The sequence below is a fragment of the Littorina saxatilis genome, unplaced genomic scaffold (assembly GCF_037325665.1).
Source record: "Littorina saxatilis isolate snail1 unplaced genomic scaffold, US_GU_Lsax_2.0 scaffold_1879, whole genome shotgun sequence".
NCBI classification, from domain to species: domain Eukaryota; kingdom Metazoa; phylum Mollusca; class Gastropoda; order Littorinimorpha; family Littorinidae; genus Littorina; species Littorina saxatilis.
Genome location: NW_027127572.1, coordinates 73 through 19,297, shown reverse-complemented (window position 1 = coordinate 19,297; position 19,225 = coordinate 73). Strand labels below are relative to the sequence as shown.

The window sequence follows — 19,225 nt, the reverse complement described above, 5'->3', positions numbered from 1 at the left end:
TTGCCTAAATCTTACAACATTAGATGCTGACCCTCTTCATAGCTATCATACACTTGGTCAAAAAATGATTGCAACAGATTTCGCACCCAAATTAAAGCATTTCCCGTGTCATTTCATCCAAACTTTATATGCCAGTAAAGGCCGTTGACTTGACCATCTGGATCACCTTTCGGATTACAGATTTCATTTACAGGTATCACGTGACCGCCGCTCAATTAAGGATACCCTCAAAATCGACTGGACAAAGATTCCTTTATCAGTGTTTTGTAGGGACTTAGATAAAACTGAAAAAGAACGGAACATAAAAGATTTTCTTTTTTTCATTACATGCCACAAACATTACGTCATTTGCACAATGACGTCATGGCATTGACTTTATTTTTTGCGATGAGTCAACACTTCAAACATATGCCGTTAGTTTTGCTTCAGACTTTGTACACCAAAAATGCATTGTGAGCAGAATGATGTGTCTTTTTGAAAGTAACCCCCTTTTTCTAAGTCGAGCATTTTTGCAGACAGTGACCCCCTTTGGAGACACATTCTGTTATGAAAGCTGCCATTAGAAGTTCTTTTGAGGCCTGTTTAGGATAGCAGAGGTACACTACTTCACAAAGCAGCTTAGCATATGGAGGATTCCCAAATGATAACAATTAATTCACCTATTTGGTTCACTCAGATCACGAACTATATGTTTGAATAGATCTACAAATTACAGCAAGCAATGACAGGTGCCATACATTGTGTGACATACGTACTCCATTTTTGTCCAATCAGTACCGGGCAGCCAGCGTGTCTTGTCAGTTTATCCGGTTCCTCCATAGCTGGGGCGTAGTTGTACCAGAAGAGTGCCATGCCCTGTTGACAAGATCAAGACAACAGTACACTTCTTCTTCGCATTCTGTCATGGGCTGAAACTCCCACGGCTTTTACGTGTATGACGGTTTTTACCCCGCCTTTCAGACAGCCATACGCCGCTTTCAGGACCCGTATGCTTATGGGGGAAGTACGCGACAACTCCCGAAGTTTTGAGTGACATCGGAAGTACTTGGCTCACTTTCTTATGCATGGGCCGGAAGAAGGGCTTACTTCGAAGCAAAGCGAGGAAGTAACTGAGGATATTTTGCGACTACTTCCAAAGTTTTGAGCGACATCGGAAGTACATCCTCACTTTCGCATGTATGGGACGAAAAAAAGAGCTTACTTTGGAAGCAAACTAGGAAGTAAGTGGGGGTAATTGTACTACAGCGAGACCCAGTAGTACAAACGCTACTTCCAACGTTTCTCAGTGCAAAATGGCAAAAGTCCCAAAAAAGAGAAAATAGAAGGAAAAGTCGTATCTCGTGGGTGCATTTCGTGCACATTTCCCTGAATACAAACCAGCCAGCTTTGACTTTTGTTCGTTCTGGGTCACTGGCCACCACTCTTTCATCCCCGCTTATACGAGGGAGTGTTTCTATGTAAATGGGCGTCGTTGTGTGCATGTGTGAGTGTGTGATTGTGTGCGTGTGAGTGTGTGTGTGTGTGTGTGTGTGTGTGTGTGTGTGTGTGTGTGTGTGTGTGTGTGTGTGTGAGTGAGAGAGAGAGAGTGTGTGTGTGTGTGTGTGTGTGTGTGTGTGTGTGTGCGTGCGTGCGTGCGTACGTGCGTGTGTAGTTGTGCGTCTGTTTATTCATTCGTTTGTTTGCGTGCACGCGCGCACATGTGTGTGTGTGTGTGTGTGTGTGTGCAACCCCCATCCCCCCCCTACCACACACTATTATGAGCTGAGTATTTGTGCCTCGATATTTTATTTATGTTCTTACGTTTTATGTTGTTTATTATGATTCACCACACCAGAGTTTCTCATAATTGAGATAATACAGTGTTCTATGTTTATGTCTATGTCCAACACACATGCACACACGCGCGTAGGCTAAACAAATCCAATCTTGACTTTCAACTTTATATAAACATACATCCTGTTCACAATTAACGAGGACAAACATAATTTACAAATACCCAAGTACAACAATTTATCTTTTGTAAAATTTCGGACACACATTTTCCCAATTAATATGAAAGTCACTGAACTTAACTTCTTTTTACTACACCTTATATATATATCTTTTTTTTTTTAAATTGTGTTTTTTTGTGTGTTTTTTTTAAATTGCGGGAAATTTTATTTTGTTTGCAGCATCACACACGATTTCAAATTGTTTGTGTGGTTTCTTTCGCAATCAAAGTTTTAACATGCTTTTGAAGAATTGATGGGAACACTTTAAAATCTTTCTGTACGTACGATCTTTTCCCAGTCTGTGAATTTAGTGTGAGAACCCGTATTGTAAGTTCGTTGTCACTATGGGCATTAACAGCGTGGTTAATAACATCGTCAAAGAACTCATGATCAGAGTGACGGTAGTGTGCATCTGAAATGTATGTGTTTAACTGTAACAACTTGAAGAAAGAACAAGCCTGCGTTACTTGATTGAAATGCAAAAACCTCCAACTACTGTCACGTAAAACTAGCTAAAAAAACATGAAAATGGAGGTTAGAGAAAAGTTCCAATGCCTGGGGCACGTAACAAGGGAAGACTGGGGCCCGTGACTGTCAGAAATGGAAAAGTCTGGGGCACGTAAACACTGAGTACAAGGGTACCCTTTTATTTTGTTCTCGTACTTCTTCACGATACATCTAGTCATTATGCACATTTCTCCTAAAGTCTAAAAAATCTGTTTTTGTGGATAGCATACCAATGCACTGCGTATCTTTAGTGTTTTTACAATTTTTTCTCTCCAACGTAGTCACATTTTCGTTGAAATCAAGTTTTCTTGAGTGATTGTGCTTAAACAAAACGCCTAAAATTCAAACAAAAACTGCGACTGCTTAGTGCAGAAAACATTCACAACCATAACTAAACTAATCTGTTTTTAGTACGCTTCTGATTCTTTTCTATAATAAAATTTTAGCCAGCATACATTCACACCCTCTGGGTACAAAATAAGGCCAAACAACAGTCTCAGTGGGTACGTATATTGGGCGTAACGTGTCTCCACACGACTCGAGTGGCAATTCCGGTCTCAGTCAGTGAAGCCGTTTTGTCATCATACCCGGCCACAGACAGACACACAGAAACCAGCTTTTTTTTTTTCTTTTTTAAGGAGATCAGACTTTTTTTTGGTCCCATCAGCGGGTACTTTTGGAAAGGTTTATAACCCTTTCACTCGCACTCTCTCTCTTTCTTGATAACTTTCTTTCTCTTCCGTCTGCGTGCTTGTTTGAAATTTGTTATACAATGTTTTTTCAGTTACACACAAAATGGACATTGTTTTTTTTACTGGACATTCTTTTTTCCTTTTACAATTACTTCTTTCTCTCTCTCTCTCTCTCTCTCTCTCTCTCTCTCTCTCTCCCCCACACTTTCTCTCTCCCCCCCCCCTCTGTCTCTCTCACTCTTCCTCTTCGCGCCCTCCCTCTCTATTCCTTCCCTCCCCCTCTCTCTCCCCCCCCTCTCTTTCTCCCCCCCCCCTCTCTCTCCCCCCCACCCCATCCATATCTCCCCCTCTCTCTCTCCCGCCTCAGTCTCCTCTTGCTCACCCTCTCTCTCTCTCCCTCCATGCCCCTCTCCCTCTCTCTATCCCCCTCCTCTCACCTCTCACTCACCTCTAAAGTGTTCTGCACGGAAAATAGTCGTTCACTCGCAGACTGACATTTGTATGGCGTTTACAGTTTCTTCTTTTGATTACTGACACTCTCATACCTACACGCTCATAGCTATACTCACATCCATGCTCTCACATAAACCTACACACGTACTACATCGCATCCGGCCTATACACTCACACACACACACTTTTTCCATGCTATTTCTTCATTTCTTTCTCTCTCAGTTATTGATATAAATGTTTACTTGGCTCATTCACTTTCTTATTGTTCCTTCCGTCATCCGGTGTCTCCTTTTTTTGTGTGTGTATTAACTGGTGTTTTATTTCATTTTCAATCAACTGTTACACCTTTTTTCTTTTACATTTCAGGTTATATTTCCAATAAATTACTTTTTAATTCAACAACAATCTGTGTGTGCGTGCGTGTGTAGTAGTGCGTCTGTTTATTAATTCGTTTGTTTGCGTGCACGCGCGCACATGTGTGTGTGTGTGTGTGTGTGTGTGTGTGTGTGTGCGTGGGTGCACCCCCCATCCCCCCTACCACACACTATTATGAGCTGAGTATTTGTGCCTCGATATTTTATTTATGTTCTTACGTTTTATGTTGTTTATTATGATTCACCACACCCGAGTTTCTCGTAATTGAGATAATACAGTGTTCTATCAATCAATCAATCAATATGAGGCTTATATCGCGCGTATTCCGTGGATACAGTTCTAAGCGCAGGGATTTTTTTTAATTTTGTTATGCAATTTATATCGCGCACATATTCAATGCCGTGTGAGATGGAATTTTTTTTACACAATACATCACGCATTCACATCGGCCAGCAGATCGCAGCCATTTTGGCGCATATCCTACTTTTCACGGCCTATTATTCCAAGTCACACGGGTATTTTGGTGGACATTTTTATCTATGCCTATACAATTTTGCCAGGAAAGACCCTTTTGTCAATCGTGGGATCTTTAACGTGCACACCCCAATGTAGTGTACACGAAGGGACCTCGATTTTTCGTCTCATCCGAAAGATTAGCACTTGAACCCACCACCAAGGTTAGGAAAGGGGGGGGGGGGGTGGAAATTGCTAACGCCCTGACCCAGGGTCGAACTCGCAGCCTCTCGCTTCCGAGCGCAAGTGCGTTACCACTCGGCCACCCAGTCCATGTCACGTCTATGTCTATGTCTAACACACATGCACACACGCGTGTAGGCTAAACAAATCCAATCTTGACTTTCAACTTTATATAAACATACATCCTGTTCACAATTAACGAGGACAAACATCATTTATAAATACTCAAGTACAACAATTTATCTTTTGTAAAAATTTGGACACACATTTTCCCAATTAACATGAAAGTCACTGAACTTAACTTCTTTTTACTACACCTTATATCTTGATTCCCCAAACACTGATTGATTTCTGCCTTTTCAAATTTACCAGTAACCCAAACGTTCGCTCTAACCAACCTCTTTTGTCCAAAACAGTTTTACCGATACACAATCATTAAAAAAAGAAGAGGTTTAACATAACCGACTTCGCTACCACATAAAAAAAACAAGAAGGGCAAAGCCCACACGACTCACATGCTGAACAGACCTTGATCTTTCTTTCAGAATAATTTTACAATAAAACTGAGAAAAACAATATTTATTCAGTAAAGAAAATAATTACAGAAAACTAATGCCATTGTGAGTTGCACATTCAGTAATTGCATCCAAGTTATGGTGCATACTGTGTCAAAAGGTTCTCCATCCTAAAATGCTAATCGCTGGTCATTAGGGGATCGAGTCGAACAAGGAACGTCAGTTCTCCGACTTCTCTCTAGTCTGGCGCCTGTTTTCTCTTTTTTGACAAATATCAGTTTAACTCAAACTGACCTGGAACTTGAAGATATGTAACCTAATGTGAGTTATTATGAAAATATAATGTATTTCCCTCACACATATGTAGTTTTGGAAGAGTTATTTTCAATAGTTCAAGGTCAAGGTCACTTCAAAATATATACATTTCAACTTTGAAGGACCCTGTGACCTTGACCTTGAAGTGAGGTCAAGTTGCCAAACATGTTTCTGAAGATCTAATGTATTTCCCTCACACATATGTAGTTTTGGAAGTTATTTTCAATAGTTCAAGGTCAAGGTCACTTCAAAATATATACATTTCAACTTTGAAGGACCCTGTGACCTTGACCTTGAAGTGAGGTCAAGTTGCCAAACATGTTTCTGAAGATCTTGTAACCATACACCATCAGGCCACAATTGGTGTTGATAGACTTAATAGTGTCCAAGAAATATACAATGTTAAAGGTTTCACAGACGGACGGGGGGGGGGGGGGGGGGGGGGGGGGGGGACGGACGCCCGGAAGGACAGGCGGACGATGTCGGTGAGTATATAGACTCACTTTTGTAAGTATGATGTATTTCCCTCACACATATGTAGATTTGGAAGAGTTACCTTCCATAGTTCAAGGTCAAGGTCACTTCAAACTATGTATACAATCCAACTTTAAAGGACCCTTGCGACCTTGACCTTGAAGCAAGGTCAACCAAACTGGTGTCCAAAGATAGGGCTTACATTGCCCTGTATAGCATACATAGCTAAGGTTGCCATTCTCGATAACTTCAGAAAAAAATGCGAAAATGTGAAAAATTGTCGTTTTTAAGACAACAATTACGGCCCCTGTGACCTTGAACTTGAAGTGAGGTCAAGTTGCCGCACATGTTTTTTGAGATCTTGTAACCATACACCATCAGGCCACATCAGGTGTTGATAGACTTAATAGTGTCCAAGAAATATCCAACGTTAAAGTTTTCCGGACGGACGGACGGACGGACGGACGGACGACTCGGGTGAGTACATAGACTCACTTTTGCTTCGCATGTGAGTCAAAAATGTTTTATTCTCCCCAACATTCTGGTCAACAAAATCCTTATTATAGACAGTAATTCAATTTCAAGACAATCATCACAGCTTTGAACCGACCCGTTCGTTCAACCAGTCAGAAGCAACAACTATAGTAAAAGTTACAGCGCGATCAACGTTAACCCATTTACGAACTCGCGATGAGATTTGTTTCCTCTGGTCACCAAGCCTACCGTTTACAAACGCATGCGCACTAATTGGGATTCCCCCAATTTCCTCGACCTTGACCTCAGAACTCTCGAAGCCACTACTTCGGCTTTCAATTTAGCTCTTGCATACCGAGTAGCTGGCAACTTTGCTTCCGAAGTTCCCACTTTCAATGTTAATTTGCAGGGTCTCTCACTTGACATCATTATACGACGATATCGCTTCTTAAAAGTCCTTACCCATCCAAAAGAAACCTCCAACGCATACTACAATTGCAGGACATTCCTGTTTTTAAGGCAGCTCATTGGGAAATGAGCTCAGACAGAATATCGAAGACGTGAAATGCGTCAATCGAGCAACTGTCGTAACTTGGCTACAATGAGACGGTCGCCTACCTTGCACCATAGACACGAACTGTGACATTCTTGTTTAATTTAGGTGAAATACTTGAAACAGAATGGCTCAAAACCGACAGTTCCATCAGTTACTGACCGAAATAAACGTGCTCAAGTCATGCAGCGAAGGTGGCCAGCTTTCAAACTATCACGACTGAATAACTCATAACACATGTTTTCATCATACCATTTAATACACGGGTAACGTAGAGCAGTGGTTAGGGTGTCGGACTTTGTTTCTGTCGCTCTGGTTTCAAACAACTTTTTTTTCTATTATATTTTTTTGTATTAATCTTTTTCCTTTTAGGCCCCTGCAGTTGCATTCAGGCTGCAACGACCGGTTTTTGCCTCTGTGTTATTTTTTGTTATTTGCCAAAGAAACCTTCCTATGCTTTGAAAACAAAAAATCACATCATGTCTTGACTTTCAAATGTACGCGCCTGTGTATGCGTGTGTCACTGAGAGTGTGTGTGTGTGTGTGTGTGTGTGTGTGTGTGTGTGTGTGTGTGTGTGTGTGTGTGTGTGCATGGTGTGTGTACCATGGTGTATGTAAGAAAGAGAGAGAGAGAGAGGGAGAGAGAGACTGAAAGAGAGAGAGACTGAGAGAGAGAGAGAGACTGAAAGAGAGAGAGAGAGAGACTGAAAGAGAGAGAGAGAGAGAGAGAGAGAGAGAGAGAGAGAGAGAGAGAGAGAGAGAGAGAGAGAGAGATGGTGGCCCACCCCCTGTCGCCGTCGCCGATAAGTCCTGCACGTGTACGTTTTTTTTTTAGGTCGCACCATGATTTCACGCGCACTTGGTCTGCTATATATGCCCAGACAGTGTCTTTGTGTTTTGTAGTAAGGCTGCTCTGACATTTGCTAAGAATAATATTTCTTTCGTTAAAAACTTCTGTCAACAGCACAGCAATTTCACTGTCAGTAAATGATGCAGAACGTTCCTCCGTAGCTACTTTCGTTTTGGTCTAGGGATTCCCTCAATTTCCGCGACCTTGACCTTAATACTCTTGATGTCACTACTTCGGCGTTGAAGTCAGTTCATGCATAGTGAACAGTTTGGAAGTTAACTTCGGGAGTTCCCACTTCAGAAAGAGGCCTTTACTTCCAGTGTTTCTTACTTCTAGTTCATGCATACGGGCCCAGGATCTGGATCTGAAGGAAAAAGCGTTTTTATTGGTTATCCCCCTTTGGCATGATGGGGGATACTTGTGTTGCATGGTTTGTATGTCTTGTCATAAAGATGGAGTCTTTGATTCGTAGCACACGCACCTTGATGGGCGAGACAGAGATGGCCGAGTTGAGGAACACAGTGCCGCCCCCCTTTTCCACATCGGTCAACTGGTCATGCAACACATTGACAATTAGACACATTAGTGTTGGAAACTACTGATACACGAGTACTCAGGGTATAGTGCCGCTCCCGTTTTCCACATCGGCCAACTGGTCATGCAACACATTGACAATTAGACACGTTAGTGTTGGAAACTACTGATACACGAGTTGACAGGGTAACATGATGTTAAACAAGTAGGGTATTAAAAAGGAGCCCCCCCCTCCCCCCCCTACACACACCACTACCACCACAAATACGCCTATCAAGAACAATAATGGGAGTGCATTCGTGCATATTTCTTGACACTAACATGCAACCATAGGTGGGGAGACAGAGAGAGACAGAGACAGACAGCCAGACAGACAGACACGGAGAGAGATCATGATGGAACTTTATTTTACAGGGATAGAGGTTTTAGACTACCCCTCTTTTTACAGCCTATCCTTACATCCAGACAGACAGACAGACAGACACTGAGACGGAGAGACGCGGAGATTCAGACAGATATGTGGACAGACAGATAATAACCGAGATACACAGATAGACGAAATACTTACATACATGAGGAAGGTAGCTATCCGGTTCCCGGATTGTTCTAACATATCACCGGTTGGGGGATTCTGCACGTGACACGGACAAAGTGAAGAACATGGTTTTGCATAATCATCAGTCTTCCTTTTCTGCGTTCATGGGCAAAACTCCCACGTACACTCTTACATTGTTGTTGCACGAGTGGGGTTTTACGTGCATAATCGTTTTTACCCCGCCATTCAGGCAGCCATACGCCGCTTTCAGGGGAGCATAATCATTTCATTTTCTTTTCATAATTTTCATACTTCATCCCATTGCTGCAAAATCGGGTCGCTTCCTCAGAGTGGAAAGCTCGCAGCTAGCAACACTTCTGGTAGAATAGAGTTCCTTGACGCCACTATGGTGACAGAATGGTGGGAAGATTTTAACGGCGTAGATCATAACATAATACAATTAACACAAACATGATTGGTTGAATCCAAAATAAAAAACAAATTCACAGCCATTGCAACTGTGAAAGATTGAAAAGATAACAAACCATCCAAATATAATTTGCTAAAATATTTGTTTTAAAACAATTAGCCGAGAGAGAGAGAGAGAGAGAGAGAGAGAGAGAGAGAGAGAGAGAGACAGAGAGACAGAGAGACAGAGACAGAGAGACAGAGAGACAAAGACAGAGGGAGACAGAGGGAGACAGACAGAGAGAGAGACTTGCCTCTAAAGGATCCATATGTGCGTCGTAATGTCCCCCGAGACCGTAGTTCACAACCTGCAAAATGTGTTGAAAAAAGTCGGCTTGTCTCTTGTTTTGTAGAACTCAGTCACTATTAACCGTGCACAGGTCTCTGAATAGTGCGTGTTGCGTACGCGAGTAAGAATCACACACACACACACACACACACACACACACACACACACACACACACACACTGGCACACACACGATCGTAGACAGACTGACATTCAGAAACACACATAAACACATTACCAGCTCTCATTTCGTTTCTCTCAGTGTCTCTTCCTTTCTCCCCCTCTTTCCAGCCCCATTGCCCCCCCCCCCCCCCCCAACTCTTTGTCAGTCCCTCTTATACCTGGATCTCTGGTATTGGTATGTTGCAGGAGCCAGTGTTGGCTATCGTCGCAATGGAAACTGGGAGACGCCTATTTGAGAGCCACCTCTATATTTTGAGCATAGTGATGGTAAAATTGTGCCTCCCTTTCTTGCTCTTCAGTTTATTAAAAGTTCATGTGCTGTTCCCGGCTGTTGTTGTTTGGGCAGTCCGCCAGCTCCGACGATTTCTGTCTGAGGGTTAAAAAAGCTGGCTAAAAACAATCTACTGTCTAATACTAGTAGGTAGTTGGAGCAGACCTCGTTGGTGTTCCACCTGGCGTTGATGGTGCTGCGCCGGCGGGGTCTGCTGTGATGGCGCCGATGGCGTTGTCGGTCAGCTGGTTCCACTCCAGCACAGTCTTCACGAAGAAGGAGTTTCTGTGCCGTTCAGTGTTGCTGTTTGGTACTTTGAAGCCTCTTGTGTTGTTGATCGCCTGTCTTTGGAGAATGTGTATGGCCATGAATCCTCAGAACGTCGTTGGTCGGATTCTTCTACGCCATGTAGTTGCGGGTGTCGGGAAGTCTTCAGGGGGAAAAGCTGGGATCAGACCCTCAGTGTTGTTGTGGAATAGGCTGATGCGTTGTTGACTGCGTCGTTCTTCCAGTGGGGGTAGATTCAGGGTGTTGAGCATGTCGGTTACACAGCCTGGGTTCTTGGACTTGTAGTCTATTGTGATGAACCGGGCTGACTGCCGCTGAATTCGTTCTAGTCTGTCGACGTCCTGCTGGTAGTATGGTAGGCGTCTGCATTCCTGTGGGCAATTCCGAAGGTTTTGGCGTAAGAAGCCCACCATTATATAGTCTTTATCTCTATCTGTCTGTCTCTCCCTATCTTTCTATGCGCTGCCCCACCTTCTCGTCTCAATCTCCCCCCCCCTCTCTCTTTCCACCGTATTTCTGTGTCAAGTTGTAATACCTGCATGGCCCCAGCGGAACTGGGACCAAGTGGCGCTCTCTGGTCGACCTCTAGCCCCGTGATGACCTTGACCCTTTGGGACACAGTCTTGGTCGTCTCCAGCTCGCGGTCGTGCACCCAGCCCCTGGAACACGTGATACTCGTAACTTGCTGACCCAAATGCAGTCCGCAGTTCAACAACACTGAAGGCGCTAGGTGTTTTGTAAATCGTCCAGAGACATAGATAAATAGATAGATAGATACACTTGGCCAACAAATTTCGCACTCAAATTAAAGCATTAATTCCCGTGTCTTTTCATTCAAACTTTCTATGCCAGTTAGGGCTGTTCACTTGACTATCTGAATCACCTTTCGGATTTAATATTTCTGCTATAGGGATCACGTGACCGCCGCTCAAATAATACCCTCAAAATCGACCGGACAAAAAAAGAAGTGACCAATTAAAAATCGACGAAAAATCACAATAGGCAAAACTATGCAACTTTTCCAAACGGAATGAAAGTCAGATCAATTATCTACCCAGAACATGTTGTTTAGTTTAGCCAGCTTACGTATTTTGTCTGATGCAGGTGTCGATGGCATGAGCGGTCAAAAACGGGAGTTTTTGCGTCTATTTTGAGGGGTATCATGACAAACAACGCTGTATTTCAGCAATGAATGGGTGGCTTGCTTTGAAACTTTTAGAATATTTTGCCAACATACTAGACGTACTTCGGGTAACATTTTGATTGTTACAGGTATTTGTTCAGATGTTACGCAATGTTCTGGGAAAATTGTTAAAACTCATCATGGGATTGTTTACTTGTGTCCAAAAAATGAAGACTTCGCATGTCTTTTACTTTAGAATTAGATAAATGATTAATACAGGTGCTGCCAACGTTTCATTTGCGTATAAGCAATGACGCACATTTGCTAGCCCTGTAAACACGCTTGATATTTTTAGGATCGATAAACAAAAGCTAACTCACAAATCACTGGTCCTTATCGTGGAAGTTCTGGCGTCTTCCCCTTCGCCTACCAATCCCCGGAACATCTAAAAACAGTACAATCAACTTCCGTCACCAGCTCTGGAATTCGCTAAATGCATTCAATAATTGATTTGATTTTAGTAACAGATTACTATTTGTTTTTCTGTCGTCGTCGTCACCATCATCGTCGTCGTCATCATCATCATCATCATCATGAATCATCATCATCATCATCATCATCGTCGTCATCATCATCATCATCATCATCATCATCATCATCATCATCATCATCGTCGTCGTCGTCGTCATCAATCATCATCATCGTCGTCGTCATCATCATCGTCATCATCATCATCATCATCATCATCATCACAACCACCACCACCACCATCCTAACCGCCCCCCCCCCCCAAACACCATCACCACCACTTCACCTACCCTTCCTTTGACGAATTGTTTGATGTTATCAATCTCGGTATCATGAACAATGTTGTAGAAAAGAGAGACGAAGGGAGCTAGGGACAGGATCTCCTCTTTGTAACGCAGGTAGGGCAACCCCCGTGCTGCCCTGTAGCGACACACATGCCACGGATGGGTCTTCTCCTGCACAGCCAATTAATCAACACATAATGCACGTTAATAATAATAATTGTCAGTAAGTACTGGTGTCACATGACTGATGTGAACCAGTTGATTGGCTAATGGCGATGCGCTTAAATCTGTTAGCGCACTCCAAAAGTGCGCTAACTTTTCCACAGAGCGTATTCTTACGCCCTTTGCCAAAGCGAGACTGTACTCTCATCCTCAGAAGTAATTAATGACATGTAGCTTATATTCTTCACTTTACCAAAAAATAACCATACATTTCCTGCGGCTCAAAGCAGAAGTTTTTTTTCTGACAGATCGCAGGCGCCTGTGCTACAGTTAAGCCCACTGATCTAAAAATAGAAGCGGCTGTATCTCTTCCACAAATGGTCTCTTCTCGTTTTGACTTGCAAAGATTCTTCTCATATGCCGTGTTAGTGGCATATGTAGCTTATTAACCACATTACTAAATGATGAGTTAGTGTAAAATTCCCAGCGGCAAACAGAAAACACAAGTGTTATTCTGATAACGTATCAGCTAGACCAGCATTTGAAAGTCGACTCTGTTATTATGAGTTATTTCTAATATGCTGACTGTTAGCAAATGATAACAAGGCATGTGGAGAAAAAAGATATCAAGCATGAGCCTTTTAGGCGAATGCTGATATCGTTTGTGAGACATGACTGTTGTCATTTGCTAACAGTCCGCATATTAGAAACTAGATGAATACCCGCTTCGCCAGGTACGGCTTCGCCGGGAAGAAGTCGAGCTAAATACACGGCTGCGCCGGGAACCCGGCACCGCACGAAGGAAGGGAGATAAACGCGCAAAACACTGGAGAAGAGTAATACCCGGCTTCGCCGGGACAGTGACCTTCTAAAAATAGTATAACGAGAATATGGATTGAGCGCCCATCCAGGATAAGCTGTACGGCACGGCGGCGTCCCTGCAGATGACCACTACATTTCTAAATTGGACTGGTCTCAACGTGTAGCGGCAACAAGAAGAAGAAGAAGAGCGTTGTCGACAGTGACCTTCTAAAAATAGAAACGGGAATATGGATTGACGCCACACGAAGGATGGGAGATAAACGCTGAAAACACTGGAGAACAGCCTCAATGGGAGCGTTCCTACCTGATTATGCCTGTCAGTCAAAGAATTCTCGTGACCTGGGTCAGCCAATCAGAGTAATACTCCTGACGTGATGAATATTCACAGGTCAAATGCCTTTGACACACAACAATCTCACAAGATAAACCATGTTCAACATGCGTTTCAGTTGCTTCGCTTTTTCTTGTTGAATAGAGAGCGACAGATTTAGAACCCACTCAAGACAGATGGGAAATGAAGATACATTTGACGTAACGCGAGTGACGCAATTTCACTTGATTTTCCGAACTTAGGTAATTTAGACTTCAAGTGAGCGGGTCGGCATTTCACACTCAGAGGATGGGCGGTACCTTGCTATTCCGTAAAGCACCCACCGACAAAACTCGCTTATCGGTATTTTTTTTTTTTTTTTAGATAAAGAGAGTATTATCTGACAGCATTTGAAGTGTCATTCTGTAGAATAAATCACGCTGATATTATTGATTTACATTTTTACTTTGTTTTGTCAATTTTGGCTCACGTAAGTGTAGCCTATGCGATGATAAACTTTGTCTGTCTGTGCGTGTGTGTGTGTGTGTGTGTGTGTGTGTGTATGTATGTGATAGAAACTTTAACATTTGAAGACGTCACATTATGGCGTAAGAGGGTTAGACGTCACGCGAAAGAATTACTGAAAGTCTCGGTCATTGTTATTTTGAGCGGGCCGAGACTAGTTGGCAGTCGTGTCCCTGTAAGTAGGCTACATGCAGACAAACAGATCTAGATCTAGTGTCCGCTTTGTGTGTGTGTGTATGTGTGACGGAGTGATTGAGTTTGTGTTACTGTTTGTCGATTTCTTACGTGAGCCTTGAAGGCTTCGCCTCTTGTTTAGCTTGATATACAAAAAGGGTCCCTGCCTGAACGTTATAACATTTAACAGGTCACCTAGAATCCGTCCTGATTGGTCAAAAAGCCATATGGGGCACTGAATTGGTAATAAAGTAGACTACACTGAAATACGACTGCATCAGTTCAGTAAATGAATGGTTTCCGAATTAGGGAAGGGCCCCTAATATGGACCACTTTTTGTTTATTGCTGATAATTAGCTTGTTTTCTTGCAAAGAAGTTTCATTTTGTGGTTGGTAGTCCTTCTCTCTTAGTTTAACAGTTAGGCCTAATTAGAGTGAAATAGCTTTGATAGACCTTCAGCAAAAATTAAATACAGAAAAAAATCACAAATAGTCCATATTAGGAGCCTGGGCGCCCAATATGCACCAGTGAAGCGGCCTTCACGAATCACTGTAAAAAGCCCCCTATACTTCAAAATAACATGATACAATTTAGTGTGCAAGTCAGACTTATTCAAATATGCTTTAGATTGAGCTGTTTCGGGTTGATGAGAGCATTATTTGAAGCACACCAGGAAACTGAAGAAGCTTATCAAAAACAGAGTGAAAATAAGTGAAATTATCAACTTCCACAAAAAAAAGACTATTTGTGACCCTCCACAACGGAATGAGTCGCATGTCACCTCGCGCGGTTCTGCGCTAGGCTTAATATAAGTCCGGGGAGTGTCTGGTAAACAGTGTGAGGGTCACCTTAGTCACAGGCTTATAACTCAAACAGTTTTTGCTCTTGTTTAAAACGGTTTTCAGGGTCGTCCTCCCGCAATCTCTTTCTCTTGAAAGGAGAAGATATGCTGGTTTTCTCATTGGTGATTGCTTTATTAAGCTGTTTGGATTTTGGGGACTGACCAGTCCGGCTGGCCCGGTCAGTCTCATTCAGTGATTCCATGGGAATATCTGGGGCGCGGTCAGAACCGCTTGCTGTTTGGTCCATATTAAGGGACCAATCTTGCTCCCTCAGAGCAGTGGTGTCCGTTGGAAGGTAGTTATCTACCCAGATGAACGTTTCCCGCCTATCAGCAAAGGTGGTGTTTGGCAGTTTGTGTTTAGCAACTTGGCTCATCACTTACAAGGTACGGTACGGTCACCAAGAAAAAACAAGCCAAACAGCTCAGGGTTAAAAAGGCAGGATAAAAGCAGGGTAACAAAAGCGTCCCTAGACAAAGAGTGAGCTGAAGCTCACCCCTCTAGCGACTTTCACTTCTCTCCCGAGAAACACGAGGACTCCTGCAGGGCGAGTGGGAACGCCACCAAGGGCAGCTAGCCCCCTTTCTGGACCCACGCCAAGAGCAGAGGGAGCTGTGTCGTGTGTTTAAGACACAACGAAAATGTGATTGTCCCCCTTTACCCTCAGGAATTCGGGAGAAAATCGCTATTTGAGCACTGACTTGGCTATGTAAGCTCGAGGTGCGTTAAAGCAGTCGCTATGTAATCAGCATGTTTGCTTGTGAAAGAACGCACTCTACGGGCCAGCAACTGCAGTGAATTACTCGTGCTGAGTGTGACATGACATGCACGTGACAGAACACGACATTCATTGACCCATGTATGACATCGGCTCTTCCGTTTTTGTCTGGTCGATTTTGAGGGTACCCTTACTTGAGCGGCGGTCACGTGATCCCTGTAAAAGAAATATTTAATCCAAAAGGTGTTCCTGAAGGTTAAGTGAACGGCCGTAACTGGCATATAAAGTTTTAATGAAATGACACGGGAATTAATGCCTTAATTTGTGTTTGAAATTAGTTGCAATAATTGTTTGGCCAAGTATATGTTACCACACGATTAAAAAAAAAAAGTGATGAAGCACGGGACAAGAATTTAGGTAAAAAGAACAAAGAAACAAGCTCTGGTCGGTGGATGAGGCTAGTCGTTGCACTCTGGTAGGGAGGCCTGTTTTCTACTTGTCGATAAACCATTATTGTAGTTTTGTCTTCTCTTGTCTTTGTATACCAATAGGGAGATGCGTTTTCTCTGAGTCCACAGGCCGTTAATGTAGTTTCTTCTTCTCTGATGTGCAGGGCGACGTCTTTTGAATTTGCTCCTGCCCATGTTTGAAGGAGTACACCTATCATCCGATGCTAAGCGTTCATTTTAGAGATCGATAGATCAAGTTACTAGAACATTATTCGTTTTATTTTGATTAGGCGTCACTGAAGTTAACTTCTTGAGGTTCTTTTGTCCATCATTTTGAACCTTCGTGGTCTATCTATTCCGGATTTCATAGACAGACAGACATACTCATCACTTTCTGTTCTGTGGGTCTCATAGACAGACAGACAGACAGACAGACAGACAGACAGACAGGCAGACAGGCAGACACACCACTCTCTGTTCCTTGAGTCTCACAGACAGACAGACAGGCAGACACACCACTCTCTGTTCTTTGGGTCTCACAGACAGGCAGACAGACAGACAGACAGGTAGACACACCACTCTCTGTTCCTTGAGTCTCACAGACAGACAGACAGGCAGACACACCACTCTCTGTTCTTTGGGTCTCACAGACAGGCAGACAGACAGACAGACAGGTAGACACACCACTCTCTGTTCTTTGGGTCTCACAGACAAACAATTAAAAACAGACAGACAGACAGACTCACCACACTCTGTTCTTTGGGTCTCACAGACAAACAATTAAAAACAGACAGACAGACAGACTCACCACTCTCTGTTCTTTGGGTCTCGCAGACAGTCAGACAGACAGACAGACAGACAGACAGACAGTCAGTCAGACAGACAGATAGTCAGACAGACAGATAGTCAGACAGACAGATAGTCAGACAGACAGACAGACAGACCACTCTCTGTTCTTTGGGTCTCGCAGACAGTCAGACGGACAGACAGACAGACAGATAGTCAGACAGACAGATAGCCAGACAGACAGAGTCAGACAGACAGACAGACAGACAGACCACTCTCTGTTCTTTGGGCCTGAGGCACAAGACGGACATGTTGTGGTGCCAGGTCTGGTTGCTGTGATCGTAGTGGGGGATCGCTTCTCCCGCCAGCTCTTTCTTGAGCTGCACGACGTCACCTCCATTGGGTTCTGCAACGTCAGATGTCAAGATGACGCCCATGACAGCTAGCAGGACAGTAGGCTAAAGAGTGCTTTATTCTATTCAGCCAGCTGCGTGTAAAGTGCCTCGAATCATGTGTACAACAAAGTAACATAAGTTTAATGTATACCTAAATCAGATCAGTTGTAAATAGCAATGTACATAATTATTGTTTAACATTTTCTTTTCTTTTTCATGCTTACTTTTGAGTGCCGTGTCTCTGTTTGTGTTGTTGCCTTGTCATCTTCATGCAATTTATGCATATATATGAGTGTATATGAGTATGCTTGAGTTGTTAATGCGAAAGATTGTGTATGATTGCGCCTTAAGTCGCCTTGTGGTGAGATATGTGCGCGTTATAAATTCTTGTATTAATATTATTATTATTACAAGGAATTTTGCTAGAATTCTTCTCTTTTTTATTGGGGGGGGGGGGGGGGGCAAATTTCGAAAGTTTACGACAGTCTTTGACGGTATTCTTTTCCGGTCACAGTGAAAAAGTTGGGCATCTCCAACAAATAACGGCATACGTGTTTCTAATCCACAAGGTCATCCCGACTAGTATGCCAAAGAAATAGTAGAAAATAGAAGAAAGAGACAAAGAAGCGTACCTAAGTCTTTGGACAGATCCAACATTTCCTGTGCTTTCGTCTTGTTGTTCACCTGAAACAGGATAACGGAGTGAATATCTTGCTTACCTCTATATTTGTGTAGGTAACTGTCAAATGCGTGTATGTTGCGAATACATTTCTAACAGTGAGACCGAACGACTATTCATCACACCTTTGTTATATGCAAATCTATCTTTGATAGGAAGAATTTGCAATCATTTATAATCAGTCATGGAAAGAGATGTATTTTTTAAGAGAGAGAGAGAGAGAGAGAGAGAGACACACACACACACACACACACACACACACACACACACACACACACACACACACACACACACACACACACACACACAGACTGCGAGATCGACAGACAGAGTGAGAGAAAAAGAGAGAGAGAGAGAGAGGGAGACAGAGACAAAAACAGAATACTAAGTTAACATGCATCATCAACCTATACTACTCACAAAAATATAAGCCCTGCCCAACAGCGAGGCCGCTCGGGAGAACGACAAGGCAGCAGCCGGCGAATTGGAGATCCTGAGCTGCATGAGATCCACTGCCAGCTGCAGCCACTCGATCGCCTCAATCAGAAACCCGTCCACGAAGGCCTGTCGGCCCAGCAAGAAGGCATCTTCGACGTCCAGAGGGGGCCCATGGTATCCGCTGTAGTTGCCATTGTACATGTCGTGGTGGGAAAGGCGGTAGACGCGCTGCAGGCGGATTAGTGAGCTGAGCGACCCCTTGTAGTCGCTGTCATCCGGTAGGCTTAGCTTCTTCTGGGTCAGCTGTGTTGCCAGGCCTGGGAATGTGCGTAGGGAGTAATGTCAAGTAATGAAAATAAAACAAGGGGGTAGGTTGGGGGAGGGGGGGGTATTTGAGGGGGAAAAGGTGAGTTTCATTATAAACATGTTACACACGGTCATAATTTTGCTAGGTTTTAATAGCTACGTACTAGCATACATATACTGGTCTTTATAAGGCTTCTTGATAGTTATATGCAAAATACTTG

At 43.2% G+C, this 19,225-nt stretch overlaps 1 protein-coding gene across 1 annotated transcript; it reads right to left on the bottom strand.

Annotated features, from left to right (window-relative positions):
- Nucleotides 1-755: 755 nt before the first annotated feature.
- On the bottom strand, nucleotides 756-19,015 carry LOC138955998 (prolyl 4-hydroxylase subunit alpha-2-like; the record flags this gene model as incomplete). The annotated part of the gene is given in 10 exon segments (XM_070327476.1): nucleotides 756-855; nucleotides 8,377-8,445; nucleotides 8,998-9,060; nucleotides 9,687-9,740; nucleotides 10,998-11,121; nucleotides 11,966-12,030; nucleotides 12,404-12,568; nucleotides 17,459-17,592; nucleotides 18,214-18,265; nucleotides 18,681-19,015. Coding segments are annotated over 10 exon segments (1,161 nt in total), but the record flags the coding sequence as incomplete, so codon positions are not given.
- Nucleotides 19,016-19,225: the final 210 nt, after the last annotated feature.